A 21,374-nucleotide genomic window follows, 5' to 3' on the forward strand; every position below is an offset into this window, starting at 1 on the left:
ATCTGTCCAGAATGGGGTGAAAGGTGAAGGGGGGATTTTTGATGTTGTTGGTTTTCTCTCCACCTGTAGTGTGCAGTGCACCTGAATTCTCTTTAGAGGGGAGGCAGTTGGAGGGCAGCCACTATGGTTCTAGTTTCCAGGGGGAAGGCCATAGTCTCCAATCCTGAATCTGCCTGCTCGTCTGAACCGTGAAGGTGTTGTTTGGCCTTGAGTGGTACTGTTGTAGGTTGGTGTGGTAAGGGTTGATAGTGGAACTTTTTATGTTGCTGCCAGGTCTGGTACTGTGGTTCAGTTGGTCTAGTGTATAATGGCATTGGGAGTATGCGCTGCTAGTGTTGTGAAGCAAAGTGTGAATTGAGCGAGGCACATCAGTAATGACTCCTAGTATGCAGTAGCCTACTGGACAGCCTTGAGCATTGAGGTAGTTGACCTGGAGTGCGACCTGCAGTTGACCCGCAGTTGGTTTTGGTGCGTATATTTTCATCAGTGGAGTGTAAAGAGTGTTGTTGACCAACACATCTTGGCTTGGTTAGCTACATTTTTCACTCTGCTCATTGGCATTAGTGGTGTTTCCTGGTATTTGGAATGGGAGAAATTGGCCCTCTGCTCCATCAATCTTTGAAGCCATTAGTTGTTTGGTCTTCTAGCAGAATGGTTCTCAGCTGGAAGTGGGTTTAGCTTCTAAAATTTATAGGAAGAGTATCTAGTTTAAGCAGGTTTGTGTGAGCCTTATATGTGCTCACTGGTGTTTGGTTTTATGTATACGGGTTGGGACATCCCTGAAGTGTCCCTCTTTAATTTATTAATTCTTTGCTGATCAAAAAAAAAATGGGGCTTACTAATGTATGGCTTGAATGTGATTCTTCCTTGGTTTGTGCTGCATTTACTGCTTGAACTATTGTTCCGTGGATGCTTTATAATCGATGGATTACTTATCTTAATTACTATGGGAAAATCATGTTTAGGGTTACTCGTATTTTTCATGAAGGAAATGCATGTGTTGATAAGTTGACTAATTTAGGATTTATTCATAAAGAATCATTTCATTGGTATAATAGGCTTTCATTTAGTCTGTTCTTAGGATTCTTTATAAATAGGTACAATCTACCTATATATCATTTTTGTTAACATATGTTTTGGTCTAGCCATCCCCATATTTTTTTGTATTTTTTTTCTTTTTTTATTTTTAATAATATTTTTTTATGTGATGGCAGATGATTGTTGTCACTTGAGGTAGCTAAGATGTTTAAGTTGCATAATAATGCCTAACATGAAAAATTTTATAAAAAAAAATTAAGTAGTTTAAAAAAAAAAATCTCATTGCTATTGTAACTAATTCTCCATTATTTTGGACCGTAAAAATTATCCAGAACTTATTAATAACTTAATTAAAAATAACCCTTTAATATACACCATAGCATGTGACAATACTTGAAAACAAAGTATAAGCAGTATGTTATGTATTAATTGGGATAAGAGAAGAGAAGATAAAAATGAATATATGTATTGTATTTTAGTTAATTATAACGTGTAGCAGTGTTGTGGCCATGCTGATTTTGAAAAAAGGAAAGCAAAAAAGAAGGGAAACCGAAAGTTGGAAACCTCAAATTTGTAAATCAAGGCAGAGAAGTTGCATGTTGGAGCGATTAAAAAGCCATATTCCATGCCTCACAATTCACTTTCATCTGCATCCAACTATATACATTCAATTCACAGATACCAGAGAAGAAAATAAAAAAAAATGAGCTCTGAGCTGATTCGTAGAACACAGACACCAGAATTCAGCCATCGCAACTCAGATTCACTGCCTGCGTCCAATTCCCCACCAAAATCCACCACCCGGATCGGTTACATGTTGCGGGAGCGTGTCCCGTTCCTCCTCGTGGGCGTGGCAATCGCCACTCTCTTCTTCCATCTTCTCCCTTCTCTATCCACCCTACCACCTCCTCACGACTCGCTCCTGGAGACCGAGTTGGCTCTGCCAAGTCGCCGCGTCCTGTTGGAAGACCAAACTGACAAGAAGGGAAGGGTGCCTCTGGGAATTAAGGGCAGGAAGCAGAAGCGGATCGTGGTCACCGGCGGAGCCGGTTTCGTTGGAAGCCACCTGGTGGACCGTCTGATGGAAAGAGGCGACAACGTGATCGTGGTTGACAACTTCTTCACCGGAAGAAAAGAGAACGTGCTGCATCACATGGGGAACCCCAACTTCGAACTCATTCGCCACGACGTCGTTGAACCCATCCTCCTCGAGGTTGACCAGATCTACCACTTGGCTTGCCCCGCTTCCCCCGTTCATTACAAGTTCAACCCTGTCAAGACCATCATATCCTTCTTCCTCAATATTTTCTTCCCTTTATTTTCCATTCACGTAACACTTTATTCATTTTTATGTTGGATTGCTTGAAATTGGAATCCTTGATTCTTATGTGGTTGTGGAGCACAAGACCAATGTGGTGGGAACGCTCAACATGTTGGGTTTGGCAAAGAGAGTGGGTGCACGGTTTTTGCTCACCAGCACCAGTGAGGTGTACGGTGATCCTCTTCAGCACCCTCAGGTTGAGACCTATTGGGGCAACGTTAATCCCATCGGTAATCTCAATAATTAATTAACACTACTGTTTTAATTATTCTTTCAAATCTTGCACCTTCTTTAATCCCATCAGTTACTTTTTATATCTTAATTTATGGTTGAATTGCACTGCATGCTACTGGTAGGTGTAAGGAGCTGTTACGACGAAGGAAAGCGCACGGCAGAGACATTGGCAATGGACTATCACAGAGGCGCAGGTATCGAGGTTGGTTCTTCGTAATCTCGCATTTTCGTTTTTCGTGCATGCGAGGTGTTGAATGAAATAAAGAGCTTGAACGTAGTTGTTGGGTTAAGTGTAGGTGAGGATTGCTCGAATCTTCAACACTTATGGACCCAGAATGTGCATTGATGATGGGCGTGTAGTTAGTAACTTTGTTGCTCAGGTATTGCTTTTCCTTTTTGGGAGATTCTTTATTTATTTATATTCACTCTTTTCTTTCTTACTTTTAACTTATCACGCCAACAACTTCTGAATCTGAACAGGCGTTGAGGAAGGAGCCATTGACTGTTTATGGCGACGGAAAGCAGACAAGAAGCTTTCAATATGTATCAGACTTGGTAAATCTTTTTCATGCCTTATACATCCATCTTTTCTCACTATTCACAAAAATAATGGGAATATTCATTACTTGGCTAATATTATTCAAGGTATCATTGTCCTATTTTTAAAACATGTATATGTAAAAAAAAAAAATAGGGAGCAAAAAAGTTAAATATATATAAAATCATATTCAAATGTTGTTGGAATACGTTATTTGGAAATGTGGCTTCCAATCATGACGCATATGAACATTTGCTTGATCTCAAACATGAACCAAGTTTCATGATGCAATCTATGGCAGGTAGAAGGTTTAATGCGGCTGATGGAAGGTGAGCACGTTGGTCCATTCAATCTAGGGAACCCTGGTGAATTCACCATGCTTGAACTGGCTCAGGTATTATATTTTGTGTGTGGTTAGCATAATAATAATAATAATAATAAAAATATATAGATGATGATAATAGTTGTTGGAGTGTTTGGTTTGTGCAGGTGGTACAAGAGACCATAGACCCAAATGCAAAGATAGAGTTTAGACCAAATACAGAAGATGACCCACATAAGAGGAAGCCAGACATCTCCAGAGCTAAGGAGCTTCTTGGGTGGCAACCCTCTGTGTCCCTCCGAGAGGGACTTCCCCTAATGGTATCTGATTTCCGGCAAAGATTGTTCGCTGACTCAAAACTCAGTGGAGGCAAATCTGTAGCATAGATTAATTTAAAACTTATCATCACCTACAAAAGGTAATTAAAACAAAACATTGGTGAAAATAAACATATATACATATAACAAAATTTGGCTTCAGTGCCTTATTTCGAATTACATATCTGTTTAATGAATGAGACTTATGTACCTCTGGCAGCAAAATAAACAGCACCCCTGCCAAGGGAAGAAGGTACATTTTTTTTTGTTGTATTTGTATGTGTTTCAGAGTCATATTGCTCAGTATATGTTCTTTCTTTCTTTTTCGTGTAAACCGGTCTTCTACGATTTTTATTTATTTTACTCTTATCAAACTTTGAAACAAACCAAATCGCTGTTGAATTAATTATGGCTAAAACTAATACCTATCAACTAGTTAATTTATTTTATTTTTACGTATTTCCTTAATTAAAATTGTTACACTTTTTGCATTTTTTTTTTAAATTATGCATATATGGTTTATATTTTTATGGTAAATTGAATAGGGATTTGGGATCATTGTATTATAATTTGAATTTATGAATAAACTTAATAGCTCAAAATATAGATCCCTCACTTTAAAATAATAGCTAGGAGTAGATTAGATTGGATTCAAAACGTGTACCAAAACAAGTTTGGATAAGAAATATGTGAAAATGGTGAAGGTGGCATGAGTTTATTTTAAATAATTATCATCCATATCATGGTTACGTTGAATTTGAGAAGTAATGCAAAATAAATTATATGATAAGCCCACTTTTGTCCGAAGCAAGTGGGTCCGTTGAAAGGAATGAATAAAATACTCACATGACTTGGTGATGAAGTTTTTTTTTATTTAGAAATTAACCTGTTTGATATATTTTTTACTATATTCATTATTTAGAAATAAACCTGTTTGATATTTATAAAAAAATAGAAATCAATCCTTTTACTCGATTCTATTTTTTTTTTATCTTCATAACATTGGTGTAAATTATCTATAACTTTGTTACTATAACAATTTTTACATGTAAATATTTTTGTAGTTATTCTTAATATTGTTTAAATATTCAGTTCAATAATAAGATATTGTATATAAGTTTATTGTTTAGTTTTGTCACATAAAAACTGCACCACTACTCCAGTTTAGAAAATTCATCCATGATTGCACTTTTTTAGTGTTGGGAATTTTTAAGTTAATAAATCAGAAAGATTTAACATCGAGTAAAAGTAAATAGATATTACATAAGGGATTGATACTACTACTAAGATTACTCTAGGATGATAGAATGGAGAGACATAGGTTAACCAGAAATTATGATTTCATATTTAATTTTAAATTGTGTATTTGTGGATTTTACTTAAATTTTTTATTTTTATTTAATATGAAACTTTTATATTTATATTTAGAGGGACTTAAGCCTATATATTCAAAAATAAACTTAAACATTAATTTTGTATGCTTCGTTGTGCTTGATTTTATCTTGATATATGTTTGAATGATAGCTAGGATTGTGACCTACCCATTCTGGTAGGATGTATCACTGACCTAATAAGTCTTATCACTTAAAATTAATTAACAATAATAAAATACAAATATCAACATATAAATATAAGAAGATTTTATCACAATAAAACGAGAATAAGCACACAATCCAAAATAAATATCAATAAATAAATAGGAGTATATTTTTATCATTACAAGAAAATCATGAAATAAAAATCATTTTTAGATATCAAAATAATTAGTTACAATAGTAACTAAAATAAAGACCATTTTAAAAGCTAAAAAAAATTGGTTTCTAAATTAGTTTCTATTATTTTCTATTGTTAAATAATTTTTAAATTGGTATTTAATTAGCAACTAAGGTTTTAACTACCAATTATTTAGCTTCTAAATTTGGTACCAAAAACAATTAAATACCAATTTAGAAACTATTTAACAATAATAGAAACTAATTTAGAAACCAAATTTCTTTTTAGTTTTTAAAATATCTCTAATTTAGTTACTATTACAACTAATTATTTTAGTTTCTACAAATTGGTTTCTATTTCATGATTTTCTTGTATTATCATGAAGTTTGAATAAATATATAATTTAAAACAAATCTAAAAAACAATTAATAAATATAATCACGATCAAATAATAACTTTTAAATTAAAAAAAAAATCAATAAAATAGTACACACATCAGAAATACAGATCTTAATGTTGAGAAAAAAAATTAGAAATCCATAAAAGTACTTAACAATAAAGAAAACGGATAAACTAATACAAGATAGAAACTTACTCAATGCTAACTAGAGATATCATATCTCTTACTGGAAGAACTACTAATAAAAATTAAAACTGTTAATCAACTAAAAATCACTTTAAATATATTTTGTTTAAAATTATTATAAAAGTTATATCCAACGCGAACAACGTAGGTATGATAAAAAAAAAACAATTTTTTTTTAAGACTCTTCCTTTGCTTGAATTTGGGGTCAGTTGTTCTGTCGAGTACCAAAATTATTATGAGGTTCTGCAATGTAATGTCAAAGTGTATGGTAGAGGATTGAGTTTACAAGATCTCATAGTGTATTGTCAAGTATTGAGATAACGAAATCTCGTAGTGTACTAATGAGTGTCGAGATGAAGAGGTCTTACAGTGTGGTGTCAAGTATTAGGATAATGAGGTTTCATAGTGTACTACCGAGTGCTAAGATGATGAGGTCATGTAGTGTACTATCTGAGTGTCTGAGATTTTGAGGTCCAACTCGGTATCTCAACATCTTGACAATATATGTGTCAAAAATGTTCATGTAAAAATCTTCTAGAATCAAGGTCGAATTCACTCAATTGAATTCTTGTCGAGAACATCTAAAAAATGTAACCGCGTTTATTCAAGGTTGAATTCACCTAAGCAAATTCCTATCGAAAACAACATCTGAAAAGTGTTACAGTGTTCTCGACTAAGGTCGAATTCACCCCATGAATCATTTCCAAATATTCACCCCATGAATCCCTTCCAAAGAGCGGCATCCAGAAAACGATGTTCTTCTACTCAGGCCAGGGGTCAGTATACCCAATGGGACCGACAACATGTCACATGAATTTTTCTTTTTTAAGACTCTTCGTCTCGCTTGAGTTTGGGGAATCAGTGTAATGTTGAGTACCGAGATCACGAGATTTCGTAGTGTACTGTTGAATACTAAGATAACAAGGTCTCATAGTGTATTGTTAAGTACTAAGTTAACAAGATCTCGTAGTGTATTACCGAATATCAAGATGAAAACGTCGCGTAGTGTGCTACTTAGCAAGATGATGAGGTCTTTTAATGTATTACTTGAGTGTCTAAAATATTAAGTTCAATTTAACAAATAAACATCTCGACAAGATACCCTTCACAATAACCATATTACGAAAGAGTGGACTTGGGACTATATATTTTGGGTGGTCCGATAGCGGCCCGATAGCGGGTGGCACGATAGACCCAACACAAACACTCGCTAGGATAGGCTCGAAATGGCTCTGATACCATATTACGAAAGAGTGGACTTTAAGCCTAACTCAACCCCATAAAACCGGCTCGATAAGGTGAGGTTTGCACCCATTTATATATTATGAAATGTCCTTATCTCTAGTCGATGTGGAATCTCCAACAAACCGGACAACAAATTATAAATAAGAGTAATTTAGACTATCTTAATTATCCATATAATATAAAAGACTAATCTTAAATATGTGAACACTAAAAATAAATAAAAAAATTAAATTTACTACGTATCCACTCAACCGAAAATTAACTTGATGAAATTATAATTATAAATAACTATGTCGAAAAGTGAAGACCTGGAAACCAAAAATTGGAAGACCAGATCCCAAATATAAGGAAAAGAAGAAATCCGAAGAATTTTACGATTTTACGGAAATAAAAGTGAATGATTTAAAATTGATTTATATTTAATATTTGCATATAGGAAGCAAGACGTGTGATGAGGTTGACGAGCTTGGATTAGGTGTTTCTACCAAATGGCGACAGTTGGTTCTTTCCCCAAACCATTGACGCCACCCCCGATATGCACCATCATTGTAATCTCTCTTCTATATCCCTATAAAAGGCCACACAAACCCTAAACACAGAGACAGAGTGAGAAGAAGACCCATAGAAAGGGGTGGTGGCTGCTACGAAACCTTTATTTGTTCTAAAAACATTAGAGTTTTCGCAGCAGCAAACTAATAAATAAATAAAAAAATAGGTCGTGTTATGTCTCGTTCTCTCTCGCAACTCTGTGTCCTTGTAGCCGAATCTATCTCACTAATTCCTGTTCATCGGTTAGTTCCATTTTTTTAAGAATATTTTCATCCTAATAAATATTCATCATAGGATTTTCACTATCTTATTATCATTATTTTTTCTACTTGAATTTTGAATTGCCAATATGACCTTTGTTTGTGACCTCTACATTATGATGGTACAATCATAGGCGAGGTTATGCAGTTGCCTCCGATGTTTCGGTGAGACTTGGCCTGGGTAATAATATTGGGCGTAGGAGTGGAATTGTGGGAGGTGCAGAAGAAAAGGCTGTGACAAGAGATGGTGCAAAAGCCTATTCTGATTGGGCCCCAGACCCAGTAACAGGTGACTACAGGCCCATGAATCATACCCCTGGAATTGATCCGGTGGAGCTCCGACAGATGTTGCTTAACCACAAGTTCAAATCACCACCGTAGAGTTTAGAAAGGAGCTTGCTTGATAGGGGATACCATAATATGCCCAAATTTCACCTAGGATTTGGCTTGGTAGGGTAACCTTGTGTTCTTGTTGTTCCAAAAAGTGATAAATAAAGGAGTTTTGTTCAACTATGTTAAACACTTCACAAGTTAAATTATGTCCTACAGACTCCAAACCATGAAGACTAGGATATGGTTCTTATTATGTTTTTTAGTATTTCTGTGACTATGTTTAGTTTCTGCCCATCTATCTAGGTTAAAGTCGGTTCAGTTTTTTTCTTCTTTTGTGGGATAAAATTAATATAAAACGTTTTTTTACTAATTTAGAAAATCCCTTCTGGATAGATCGGTATAAAGTATTTTTCTATTGCTAAAAAATGTTAATAATATATTCTTTTAACATAATATTTGGAACACGTTTTTCGCTATTAATAAAAAATTATTAAAATTCACAACACTCTATTAGTTTTACATATTTAATGATCACAAGATATAAAAAAAAAATATGTTAGCATTGATAATTGAAAAGTAAATTAGTAGCCCTTGTTTTTATAAAGTTTTCACTACCTCTAACAATACATTAATTTTGTAGTAATCGTTTTAAATTATGAATCTAAGAAACATAGTCCTTAAATGGACTATATTTTTAAATTTAATGTTATATAAATAAAGTGGAATTGCATTAGTGGGGGCACTTGTCAATTTGGTAGGGGTTGAATCATGATTCAGTTTTCAAATCTGCACACGTCATTTTGTACAAAATCAAACAACTATTGCCTCTTCAATGATTGGACCTACATTCTCAATATCTCAAACTTTTTAATTTTGCCCAATTTATCGTTAGTTGTGCCATTTTTTATTTTTTATTTTTTTATCATTACAAAATTATCTTAATTTAATACCGTTACCATAATTTATTTGTAAATTATTTCAAAAAATAATAATTCTAATAGTGATTTAAATTTCCTTTGAAACTAAAATTTCTTAAAAATTAAATTTAAAAAAAAAAACAACTGATTGCATTGCTTAAATATATAGGAAAGTTAAAAAAGAAAGAAAAATAGCAGCATTAGCAAGCACTGAATCTGTAAGTCATGTCGTTGGACTGTCGAGCCCAAATTTCAGAAAACACAAAATAATTGTGTACCCATGAGCCATTAAATATATATTTTTTTCAATAGAAACTCATTTCATGGCACAAGAATTCCATGGCATAAAAATTATAAAAGTTAGTGTAATTAAGTGGATTGAGATGACTAATCACTTAATTCTTACGATATTTCTTTTTCCAATAGAAATTCATTTCATGGTACAAGAATTCTATAAAATTAGTTTACGATATTTCTTTTTCCAATAGAAATTCATTTCATGGTAGAAAAGTTCCATAAAATTAGTGTAATGAAGTGGGTTGAGATGACTAATCAGTTAGATTCTTACGTTCTTTATTGATTTATAACATAAAAAAAAATATATATTTTAATTTTCATGAGAGATGCAAGGAAGTCTCGAACTGAAGCATACTGATATTGAGAAGGGCGAAAAAATGATGGGTGGGTAAGAATGTAAAAGGGTGTGAGATATCAGGTGGTGGTCCATCTCCGGTGTCATTTAAATATCCGTCTGAAAAATTCTGAAATCTGCATTCTGAAATCTGAAATTAGCAGTGTGTTGTGTTTCTCAGTCACTCACTCACCTTTGCTCTGTCTCCTTCCGCTTCTGTACTTTCCCATCAGCGGCTCGTGTCCCCATCATGATATCATTCTCCTCTTCTTACCTTCCCCAAATTTACTATTATCTTTCACCTTCCTTCTTTCTCTTTTTAGATTCTTTTCTTTTTCTCTTTTTAATACAATCACATTTTCACACTATTCCTTCGCTATATCTTTACAATTAAATATTCATCTATCTTATGTCAAACTAATTATTTTAGGATAAATTAAAACTTACCAAATGCCAAACAAATTATATGTCAACTATGTCTCACATTATTTTTCACCAAACACTGTTCAAAATTAACACAATCATCACTAAATCTTCAAATTATTTCTAAGAATTTTTTTAGTCCTACTTATTTCTTACTTCTCAAACTTAAAGGAAAAGAAGTATCAACCAAGTTTAAATATTCATCAATAATTATAGATAATTAAAAAAAAGTCAATAATGCAAATATTTAATAGCACCATTTCATTTTCTCTAATTTAATAACTAATTATATACAAATAGTTTTTTAATTCTTTTAAATTTTAATTATTAATGTCAAAATTTAAGGGGGAAATATTTTGTGAATAAGTAGGTATCAGAAAGGTAAAAGAATCTCATATGATATACATTCTCAAAGAATTTACATATCAACACACTTCGTATACTATACTCTTGAAATGAGTACCTAGCAAATGAAGCGGGCCTTGTGCACATGAAATTGCGGTTCATTTGAATATTTTTTTTGCATACTTTAGTTCTAATTCTATCAATTTTCCCTGTTTTGCATGCAATAAGAAGGTTTAGTTTTTTTTTACTACTTTGTTTGTTTATTCTTTTTTTTTTGTCTTTGGTTAATATAAATCTTTGAACTTATCCAAATTTCTCTATTTTCTATCTTTGTGAACTTTGGAGTCTTTGTTTACTAGATCATTGACCTCTAAGTTTCTTGGATGTTGCTGCAATTATCTCCAGAGCATGTTCCATTTTTTTTTTCAATGTTCAGCCTATCATTCATAACCTAATCAAATTGTGGTGAGAATATGTGATTATGTAAGTCAAGCTTCACTCTCTATAAATATGTGTTTCTATTTTTCTCCAAAATGTCTTTACTCATTATTTTCTCTTATTTTTTAGTTTTTTTCCTCTTGTGAGTGTTTGTTAGTATTGTGATCTTCCATACCATCTTATAAATTTCTACTATTCATAAAAGCTTGCACAATATACCGCATATAAATTTTTAAGAATATTGTTCATTCACGAAATTATCTTCCTTATATTTTCAATGGTACATATTTAATTATAAAAAATTTAATAAAGTTGACAACAATTTTATCTATGTAAATATAACTTCTGATTTTCTAAATTACCTAATAAATTTCATAAAAAATATTTCTATCTACTCTAATTATCTTTAACACATCCAGGTTTCATTGAAATTATTTTGGGGCAGGCGAATAAATACGAGGATTGGTGAGGAAAGGGAGAAACCAAATAAAGTTGAAAAAACGAAGCAAAAATTGAGATTAAAATATGAAAAACGATAAAAAGTTTTTTGTCAAACCTTTCTTTGTCTTCATAAAGGAATTTGAAGAGAAAGTTGATTATATATTACTTTTTTTATAAAATTTAATAAAAATTATATTAATTATACATATAAATTATATTTTAATATATATATAACATTTATAATTTCTTTATTAATTATTAATATTAATTTTCATATTATAATAAAATAAATAATAAATAAAAGATTAATTTAAATTTTAATTATTAATACGTAATTTTAATAATATTTAATATTATTTTTTTTATTTGAATTTATTTTTATTTTAATATATATTTCTAAATTATTTTATAATATTTTTAAAATTTATTATATTTATCAAATTAGTAAAAACTTATATTTTATATATTTTACATTTTAAAAAAATTAAAAAATCTTTTACAATCATCACATTACATACTAACTTGAATAAATTTTTCTCACAAATCTACTCTAACATACCCCAATCCAAACAACCTCACTTTTCTTTCAAATCTACTCCCTCAAATCTCTTCTCCAATCCAAACACACCATTAAGGTGCAAGTACATATCAGGTATCCAATTAATGAAAATGGTGTGCTTTAATATTTATTCTCTATTTAATAGTAAAAATTACACTTAAAATTATAAACATAATTTTCTCTCTATTTTGATTTCTTCTTTTTATTAAAAGATTATATTTTCAATGAAAAATAACACAGTGACTTCATAAATCAACTTGAAGCACAAATTAAATTTGTAAAGTCGTAAATATTTTTACTACCAACATTTTAAATTAGATATCCCATATTTAAATATGTGATTTCAAATTCTAGATATTTAGGGATAACAAAAGTGAAATAAGAGTCATTAGTTTATCACAATTTAGTGGATTGTATTAGTCGTTTTAACCCGTTGTATCGCTTGTTACGACATGGCAAAAACATCATAACATATTAACTCATTGACTTTTTAAAAAATTAAAATTTTGAATAAAAAATAAATTAAAAAATTAACTTTTTATTATATTATTTCAATGATACAAATATGAGATGATAACTTCAATTGAAACATACAAAATCTATCACATAAGAAAGGTTATAATGATAAGAAGTCTCTTATTGTAGCAAATGGAAGCAAACTTGGCAATAGTCATATAGGTAATGCAAAGTTACAAGATCTGTCTCTTAATAATGTGTTGTATGTGCCTAAAATTACTAAGAATTTGGTAAGTGTGTCTCAGTTGGTGACTGATAACAAAGTAAATATTATTTTTAACTCTTTTGACTGTTTTGGGAAGAACAAGTGGACAAGTTTGGTGATGTTCAAAGGGAAGGGAAGCTTGAAGATGGTTTGTACAAGATTGAAGCTGCACCTCCCTCAAATAATTCTCAAAATTTTAGAATTGTTTCTTTTCTTCAAATTTGTCAAGCCCTTCAAAAGCAGATGCATGACATAGGAGATTAGGCCATCCGTCTCAAAGAGTCTTGTCCCAAGTTTTAAATTAGTTTTGTTGTTAATAACATTAGTTTCTGTGATGCTTTTCAGTTTGGAAAATCACATGCCTTACCTTTTAAAGAGTCTCACTCTAGCAAAACATGTTTTAGATTTGGTCCACACTGATCTTTGGGGACCTACACCAACACTCTCAACATCCGGATACCGTTTCTATATTCATCCGTTTCTATATTCATTTTGTTGATGACAGATGAGCATATATTTATTCACACTCAATAGCCTTAATCATAGATTATTGGACTATAATAATAAATAAATCCATTGTTTTAATTAATATTCTTATAATTGGGTTTATTTGGGCCTTATATATTATTATTGTTAATTTTGTGTTTTTAGGGTAAATGATCTGAAGCATCTATCCTTGTGAATGGGCCAAATATGCAAAAGTCCAAGTTGCTTCTTTGAATCAAAACAGAAAACAAATTCTGAGGAGAAGAAAGAGAAAATAAAAGCTACAAGATTCCAGAAACAGAATTGGAAGCAAATCTTCTGCAAAATAAAAAGAATTATGGAAAGTGGAAACTGTTTACAAAATCTAAACTGCAATATTTTCCCAAGATCCTTGGAGCAGAAAAGCCTATAAAAGGACACAAGCATCAAGGAGAAATGAGAGCTTCATAGGGTTTTCTTAGTTTCTTTTCTTATTTGTAATTCTTTTGCCTCCGCATGGAAAGCTAAACCTTTTGGTTGATTCCTTTGTGATTCCCCATTGAGTTTTGAGGTTTTGATCAATAAAAGTTTCTATTTTTAATTATCTATAGCAGTTGTTTTTATTGTCTAATCTCCTGGAAAACTAGTTTTTGTGAGAGGTTGTACTTGAACGCATGATTGAGAGTCTTCCTTATCTTAAACTTTGGTTTCTTAGTTAGTTCGTATTGTTCTAATTAATTTCTTGGGCGCATGATTCAAGAGAGAGGAGATAAGCATTCCCATGGAGTATACGCATGGAACAAAGTGGGTATTGATTAAACCGGTAGACGCATGCTTTACTGGTGAGCTTCAGTTGAATTAGGTTTGGCGCATGTTCAATCTAGTTTAGCTCTGCTGAGGATTGAGAAAAGAATAATCTTTAGAGAGCCTGTGAAGAATTCATTGGTGGAAGAACTTGGGAGTCAATCTGCATTCTTTACTGATTCAAATCATCATTTATATTTTCTTGCTAAACGATCACAACCCCTGTTTCTTTACCATTATTGCTAATTTTCATTGTTTGCAGATAGGTTTTGAATTCTATTCACTGAAATTACTATTGGATTCGTTGGGAGACGACTTGGGGTCATCTGACCACAACTATATTATCATCTCTCTAGTGTTAGACAAGTCTACGCTAGAATCATATTAATTTGACAGCAAAACGACAACTATCAAATTTGGCGCCGTTGCCGGGGATTCCAATTTGATTTTGGTTATCAGGTTTTTCTTCTTATCTGTATAATTTTTTTTTATTTTTTTTTCCTTCCTAATTTTATTTTTTTTGCATATTTAAATTTTGTTTTCTTCTTATTAGTTTTTATTTATTTAGTATACCCTAAAACACACAAAAAAATTAAAACTAAAAAATCTAATATTCAAATTTTTTTTTCTTATTTTCTTTATAAACGAAAAAAAAATAAAATAAAAAATGAAAAATTAAAAATTAAAAATTAAAAAAATATAATATTCAGAACATTTTTTTTTATCTCTTATATATTGTATCTTTATTTTGTTTTGATTTGTTTTAATTTTATTTCCTTATATCTTTTATCTTTATTTTGTTTTGTTTTTATTTGATTTGATTTTGTCTCCTATATCTTTTATCCTTATTTTGTTTGTTTTTATTTTCTTTATCTATATATATTCTGTTTTTAGTTTTTTTTTTGTCATTCTTTATTTATTTCTGTTTCTGTTTTATTTTTATTATTGATCTTTTTATTTTCCCTATTTATTCATTTTTACATTTTTTTCCTTGTCATTTTTTTTAAGCATTAAGTGTAGCAATTACATTAGTTTTTTTTAGAATCTTGCATTTAGGGTAGACACTTCAGTTGCTACTCTTTGTTTTTTTTTTTTAAAAAAAAATTGAAAGCAATTCAGGGAAGACTCTGGCTAGGAAAGACTTGGTATTTAAGTTTGTCCATTTGTGACTCACCTCTCTTTCCTGGGAGTTGACTTGGGTTGTTTCCTTTTTTTTAAAAAAAAAAAACAAAGATTTTGCTCTGAGAGGTCTAATAGAATATTCAATTGAAATACATGTCTAGTACAACCTCGTCTTCTGATTCATCACCAACTACTGTCGGAAGCCCTAACTCTGGAATTATGGACGAACGGACCCTTAGAGAACTTGCTGCTCCAGATGTTTCCTTCCAAACTATGTGTATCCAATACCCAGATGAGCAATGTGAGCTTAAATCTGGTTTGATACACTTGCTGCCTAAATTTCATGGCCTTGCAGGTGAAGACCCGCATAAACATCTTAAGGAGTTTCACACAGTGTGCACCACCATGAGGCCAGCTGAGGTCACAGAGGAGCACATCAAGCTTAAAGCATTCCCTTTTTCACTCCAAGATGCAGCTAAAGATTGGCTATATTATTTGTCGGCATGATCAGTGACTAATTGGGAAGGGTTGAAAAGAGTGTTCCTTGAAAAATTCTTTCCAGCATCCAGAGTCACATCAATAAGGAAGGAAATGTGCGGGATCAGGCAACAAGATATAGAAAGTCTATATGAATACTGGGAGAGATTCAAGAGGCTATGTACAAGTTGTCCATACCATCAGATTCACGAACAACTTCTAATACAATATTTTTACGAGGGTCTGATAGCTATTGATAGACAAATGATAGATGTTGCAAGTGGAGGAGCTCTAGTTGACAAGACGCCAGCCGCTGCAAGACAATTGATTGAGATCATGGCTTCTAACAATCAACAATTCCAAACACATAGCAACTCTGCAGCACCTGTTCGTGGAGTTCATGAGATGACAACCAATTATGCAGCTGATCATGCTCAGATGAAGGAACAACTAGACGATCTCACATCCATGATGAAGCAACTAACTATGCCTCAGATGGTTGCAAGGGTATGTGGAATTTGCACCGCTAACCATGCCACTGATGCTTGCCCCACTCTTCAAGAAGTTGAAGGAGGAAACAATGTTGAATGTCCTCAAGCTTATGCTGTAAACATCTTTAATAGTGGTAGACAGTCTACTAGTTTTCCCTTCATTAGTTGACTATCTAACCCACCTCAGCAACCATTCAACCATGATTTGTCCACCAATAAGTATAATCCAGGTTGGAGGAATCATCCGAATCTTAGATGGGGTAACTCACAGCAACAACAACCATCCCCACCACCAACTTTTGTATCAGAAAAAGGTGGATCTTCTCTAGAGAATGTAATAAAGCATATGGCTAAAGTTAATACGCAATTCCAACAGAGAACAAGTGAAATAGTACAAAGAACAGATGAAAGAGTACAGAGAACAGAGGTAAGCATTCATAACTTGGAAAATCAGATTGGTCAGTTAGCCACTCGTATGAATGAGATGAATTCCAAAGGGTCTGATAAGCTTCCCTCCCAGACAGCCATCAATCCACATAATGTTAGTGCCATCACTCTGAGAAGTGGTACACAGTTGCAAGCACCTGTGCAAAAATCCACCAAAGTAGACGATCAACTGAGATCGTCTAACACCTCCAACATTACTACTCCTTCAGAAAATGATGATCAAAGAAGGGTCAACACAAGGAATAATGACATGGATGCTCCTCCTAGACCGTCTCATGAAGTTAATATACAAGGAGAAAATGTTAGTCTCGATAGACCATCTATTCCTCTTCCTTTTCCACAAAGAGTTGTTCAGACAAGCAGAAAAATGGAAAAAACTGACAAGGAGATTCTCGAGACATTCAGAAAGGTTGAGGTGAACATTCCTCTACTAGACGCTATTAAACAGATTCCTAAATATGCAAAGTTTTTCAAGGATCTATGCACACATAAAAGACGTCTTAAAGGGAACGAAAAGGTAAACATGGGAAGGAATGTTTCTGCTCTCATTGAAAAGCCTGCGGTAACAATTCCTGAAAAATGCAAAGACCCAGGCACTTTCACCATTCCTTGCGTAATAGGCAATAACCTATTTGAAAATGCGATGCTTGACTTGGGAGCATCTATAAATGTTATGCCTTTATCTGTGTTTACTTCTTTGTCTATTGGTCCTCTTAAACCCACAGGCATAGTCATTCAGCTCGCTAATAGAAGCACAGTCCAACCTGCAGGGCTTATTGAAGACGTCCTTATTCAAGTAAATAAACTTGTTTTTCCTACAGATTTCTACATTTGGACATGGGTGGAGAAGATTCAAATTCTGTTTCAACAACCATCATCTTGGGCAGACCTTTCTTGAAGACAGCCCGCACCAAGATTGATGTTCATGCAGGCACACTGACTATGGAGTTTAGAGACAATTTAGTCCAGTTCAATATCCTAGACGCTATGAAACACCCAATTGAAGATCACTCTGTGTATCATATTGACATTTTAGATGATATTGTGGATGATAATGTGTTTGATTTTCTCGGTTTTGTAACTGATGTAGATGTTGTTGATTCACACTTAGCAACATCAGATGATATCAACCATGATGAATTGCAGGTTGCGAAAGTTTCTCTCGGCACTAGACCAGTACCATCCATCATCCAACCGCCATCACTTGAACTGAAGCCACTTCCGGATCATCTTAAGTATGCCTATTCGGAAAAAGGGGAGCAACTTCCAGTGATTATTTCTACTTCTCTAAATGATGAACAAGAGCAGAAACTGTTGCAGGTGATTATAGAGCACAAGAAATCCATTAGTAGGACGCTGGCAGACATTCCAGGTATCAACCCTTCTATTTGTATGCATAGAATTCTACTAGAAGAAGGGACAAAAACCTGTGAGACAACCTCAACGCAGGCTTAATCCCCAGATTCTTGATGTGGTGAAGAAGGAGGTCACTAAGCTGCTACAAGCTGGTATCATATACCCTATCTCTGACAGCACTTGGGTGAGTCCGATTCAGGTTGTTCCCTAGAAATCTGGGATAACAGTGATAAAGAACGAGCATGATGAACTTATTCCTACTAGAGTGCAGAACAGTTGGAGAGTTTGTATTGACTACAGACGCTTGAATCAAGCCACCCGGAAGGACCACTTTCCTCTTCCTTTCATTGATCAAATGTTGGAACGTCTAGCAGGTAAAACGCATTATTGTTTCTTGGATGGTTTCTCTGGATATTTTCAGATATGTATAGCACCAGAGGACCAACACAAGACCACTTTTACTTGCCCATTTGGAACCTTTGCATATAGAAGGATGCCATTTGGCCTATGTAATGCTCCAGGAATGTTTCAACGATGCATGATGAGCATATTTTCTGATTTAATTGAGCATTGCATAGAAATTTTTATGGATGATTTTAGCCTGTATGGTTCTTCTTTTGATGATTGTTTGGCTAACCTGGTCAAAGTACTTGACAAATGCATTGAGAATGACTTAGTATTAAGTTATGAGAAGTGTCATTTTATGGTTACACATGGTACAGTTTTGGGTCACATTATCTCTGAGAAAGGTATTCAGGTAGATCCTGCTAAACTGAATGTTATCTCACAACTACCTTATCCCTCTTCTGTGAGGGAGGTTAGGTCTTTTCTTGGTCATGCAGGATTCTATAGACGATTCATCAAGAATTTTAGCAAAATAGCATTACTTTTATCTAACTTGCTACAGAAGGATGTATTGTTTGATTTTGGAGAAAGATGCAGAGAGGCATTTGATGCCCTTAAAACAGCACTTGTGACACCTCCAATTATAAAAACTCCTAATTGGACACTCCCTTTTGAGATCACGTGTGATGCCTCAAATTATGCACTTGGAGTTGTCCTTGCACAACGAGTAGATGGTTTGTCACATGTGATCTATTATGCCTCTAGAACGTTAGACGCCGCTTAGTCTAACTACACCACCACGGAAAAGGAGTTGTTGGCTATTGTCTTTTCCTTAGATAAGTTCAGATCGTATCTCCTAGGATCCAAGGTGGTTGTTTTTACTGATCATGCTGCACTGAAATATCTCTTAAAGAAGACTGACTCAAAACCAAGGTTGATTAGGTGGATGTTGCTGCTCCAAGAATTTGACTTGGAGATTAAAGATAGGAGTGGGGCATGTAATCATGTTGCAGATCACCTTAGTCGAATTGAGAAGGAACAAGATGCAGAGCCCATCCATGATGATTTCCCAGATGAGCATCTTTTTCTTATAACGGAATCAGTAAACGGTCCAACCAGAGCATCTAATGCATATTCTAGATTATCTAGCACATCTGAACATATACCTTGGTACGCTGACATAGTGAACTACCTTGTTGCTTCTGTTTTTCCACTATTGGCAACTAAGGCACAGAGAGACAAACTCAAGAGCGATGCCAAATACTATGTCTGGGATGACCCATACTTATGGCGTTTCTGCAGTGATCAGATCATACGCAGATGCATTCCTGACCAAGAGATCCCATCTGTGCTAAATTTTTGTCATGCTTCATCTGTTGGAGGACACTTGGCTGCACAACGTACTGCAAGAAAGGTACTGGATTGTGGGTTCTTTTGGCCAACCATTTTTAAAGATGCATGGACCGTCTCATCCACATGCGAGAGGTGTCAAAGAGAAAGCACTGCCATCTCCCAAAGACAACAGATGCCCCAGCAACCCATGCTATTTTGTGAAGTCTTTGATGTGTGGGGTATTGATTTCATGGGTCCCTTCCCTATTTCTTTTGGATTCACTTATATCCTTCTTGCTGTGGACTATGTCTCCAAATGGGTGGAGGCAATAGCCACAAGAACTAATGATTCCCATGTTGTTGCAGGTTTTTTTTTATCTAACATCTTCTGCAGATTTGGGATTCCTAAAGCCATCATCAGTGACCAAGGCACACATTTTTGCAACAGGATACTCGATGTCCTATTTCGGAAATATGGGGTGATCCATAGAGCGTCCACACCATATCATCCACAAACAAATGGTCAAGCTGAGGTCTCTAATAGAGAAATAAAACGCATTTTGGAGAAGATGGTTAAGCCAACAAGGAAGGACTGGAGTAAACGTTTAGACGATGCTCTTTGGGCCCATCGTACAGCCTATAAAGCACCTATTGGGATGTCTCCCTTTAGGGTTGTCTTTGGAAAAGCTTGTCATCTACCTGTGGAGATCGAGCACAGAGCTTACTGGGCAATAAGGACATGCAACATGGATTATGACAAGGCAGGAGAGCAGAGAAAACTTCAGCTGCAAGAGTTGGACGAGATCCGTTTGGAGGCATATGAGAACTTCAAATTCTACAAGGAAAGGACCAAGCATCTACATGACCACTTCATCACTGGAAAGGAGTTTGTTGTCGGCCAGCGTGTGTTAATGTTCAACTCCAGATTAAAGCTCATGCCTGGAAAGTTGCGTTCAAGATGGATTGGACCATTTTTGGTCACCCATGTCCACCCTCATGGTGTTGTAGAATTGCATAGTCTAACGTCTACCAATACATTTAAGGTGAATGGACACCGTCTAAAGCTCTTTCATGAGATTCCTCAAGACGAGACGGTGGAAGAGATTACCTTGCAGCACCCCAATTACCCTCAAGCTTGAGGAGGGAGTATTTCTTCCCTTACTTTTATCATACACATATATTAATTGTTTTTACATTGAGGACAATGTATGATTTAAGTGTGGGGGGAGAATTGTAGTTAGGATTTGTTTTACTCTTTTATTTTTATTTTTATTTTTTAACATTTTCTTTTACTCATTATTTATGTTTTTTTTTATTTAAAAAAAAAATATTTTGAAAAGTGATCCAAGGAAGACTCTGGCTAGGAAAGACTTGGTATTTAAGTTAGTCCATTTGTGACTCACCTCTCTTTCCTGGGAGTTTACTTGGTTTGCTTTCAAATAAAAATTCCTTAATATTTTTTGTTTTCTTCTAGCAAACATTTAGAGCATTTAATACAAGCATTATGCATGTTTCTAGATAAATTTTGAGTTTCTTGATCTTTGTTGTGTGGATTTCTTAGAAAAGTTTTGAAAAATAAGTTGGTTATGAGAAATTTAGAGTTGA

The 21,374-nt window shown here is 33.8% G+C and overlaps 2 protein-coding genes and 1 long non-coding RNA gene across 3 annotated transcripts; all 3 read left to right on the top strand.

Moving 5' to 3' along the window:
- The first annotated feature begins 1,610 nt into the window (after positions 1 to 1,610).
- LOC137806774 (UDP-glucuronic acid decarboxylase 2-like) lies at positions 1,611 to 4,104 on the top strand. The gene is made up of 7 exons (XM_068607047.1): positions 1,611 to 2,323; positions 2,442 to 2,589; positions 2,716 to 2,795; positions 2,890 to 2,973; positions 3,074 to 3,148; positions 3,433 to 3,525; positions 3,621 to 4,104. The coding sequence occupies exons 1-7, from the start codon at positions 1,742 to 1,744 to the stop codon at positions 3,837 to 3,839; spliced, it is 1,281 nt and encodes a 426-aa protein (XP_068463148.1). The 5' UTR covers positions 1,611 to 1,741; the 3' UTR covers positions 3,840 to 4,104.
- A 3,653-nt stretch (positions 4,105 to 7,757) lies between these two features.
- Positions 7,758 to 8,486, top strand: LOC137806777 (uncharacterized). Its single transcript, XR_011080410.1, has 2 exons — positions 7,758 to 8,105; positions 8,258 to 8,486. It is a non-coding gene; the product is annotated as an uncharacterized lncRNA (long non-coding RNA).
- An 8,150-nt stretch (positions 8,487 to 16,636) lies between these two features.
- Positions 16,637 to 17,635, top strand: LOC137839198 (uncharacterized). Its single transcript, XM_068648322.1, has one exon. The coding sequence runs from the start codon at positions 16,637 to 16,639 to the stop codon at positions 17,633 to 17,635; it is 999 nt and encodes a 332-aa protein (XP_068504423.1).
- The last annotated feature ends 3,739 nt before the right edge of the window (positions 17,636 to 21,374 follow it).

Source organism: Phaseolus vulgaris, chromosome 3 (assembly GCF_000499845.2).
Source record: "Phaseolus vulgaris cultivar G19833 chromosome 3, P. vulgaris v2.0, whole genome shotgun sequence".
Classification (NCBI taxonomy): Eukaryota; Viridiplantae; Streptophyta; class Magnoliopsida; order Fabales; family Fabaceae; genus Phaseolus; species Phaseolus vulgaris.

Bases quoted from the DNA above. Each gene is read 5' to 3' on its own strand.
- LOC137806774 (XM_068607047.1), top strand. From the start codon at position 1,742: ATGAGCTCTGAGCTGATTCGTAGAACACAGACACCAGAATTCAGCCAT. The intron at 2,590-2,715 runs GTAATCTCAATA...TGCTACTGGTAG, and splicing joins GGGCAACGTTAATCCCATCG to GTGTAAGGAGCTGTTACGAC. The intron at 2,796-2,889 runs GTTGGTTCTTCG...GGTTAAGTGTAG, and splicing joins ACAGAGGCGCAGGTATCGAG to GTGAGGATTGCTCGAATCTT.
- LOC137839198 (XM_068648322.1), top strand. From the start codon at position 16,637: ATGGCTAAAGTTAATACGCAATTCCAACAGAGAACAAGTGAAATAGTA.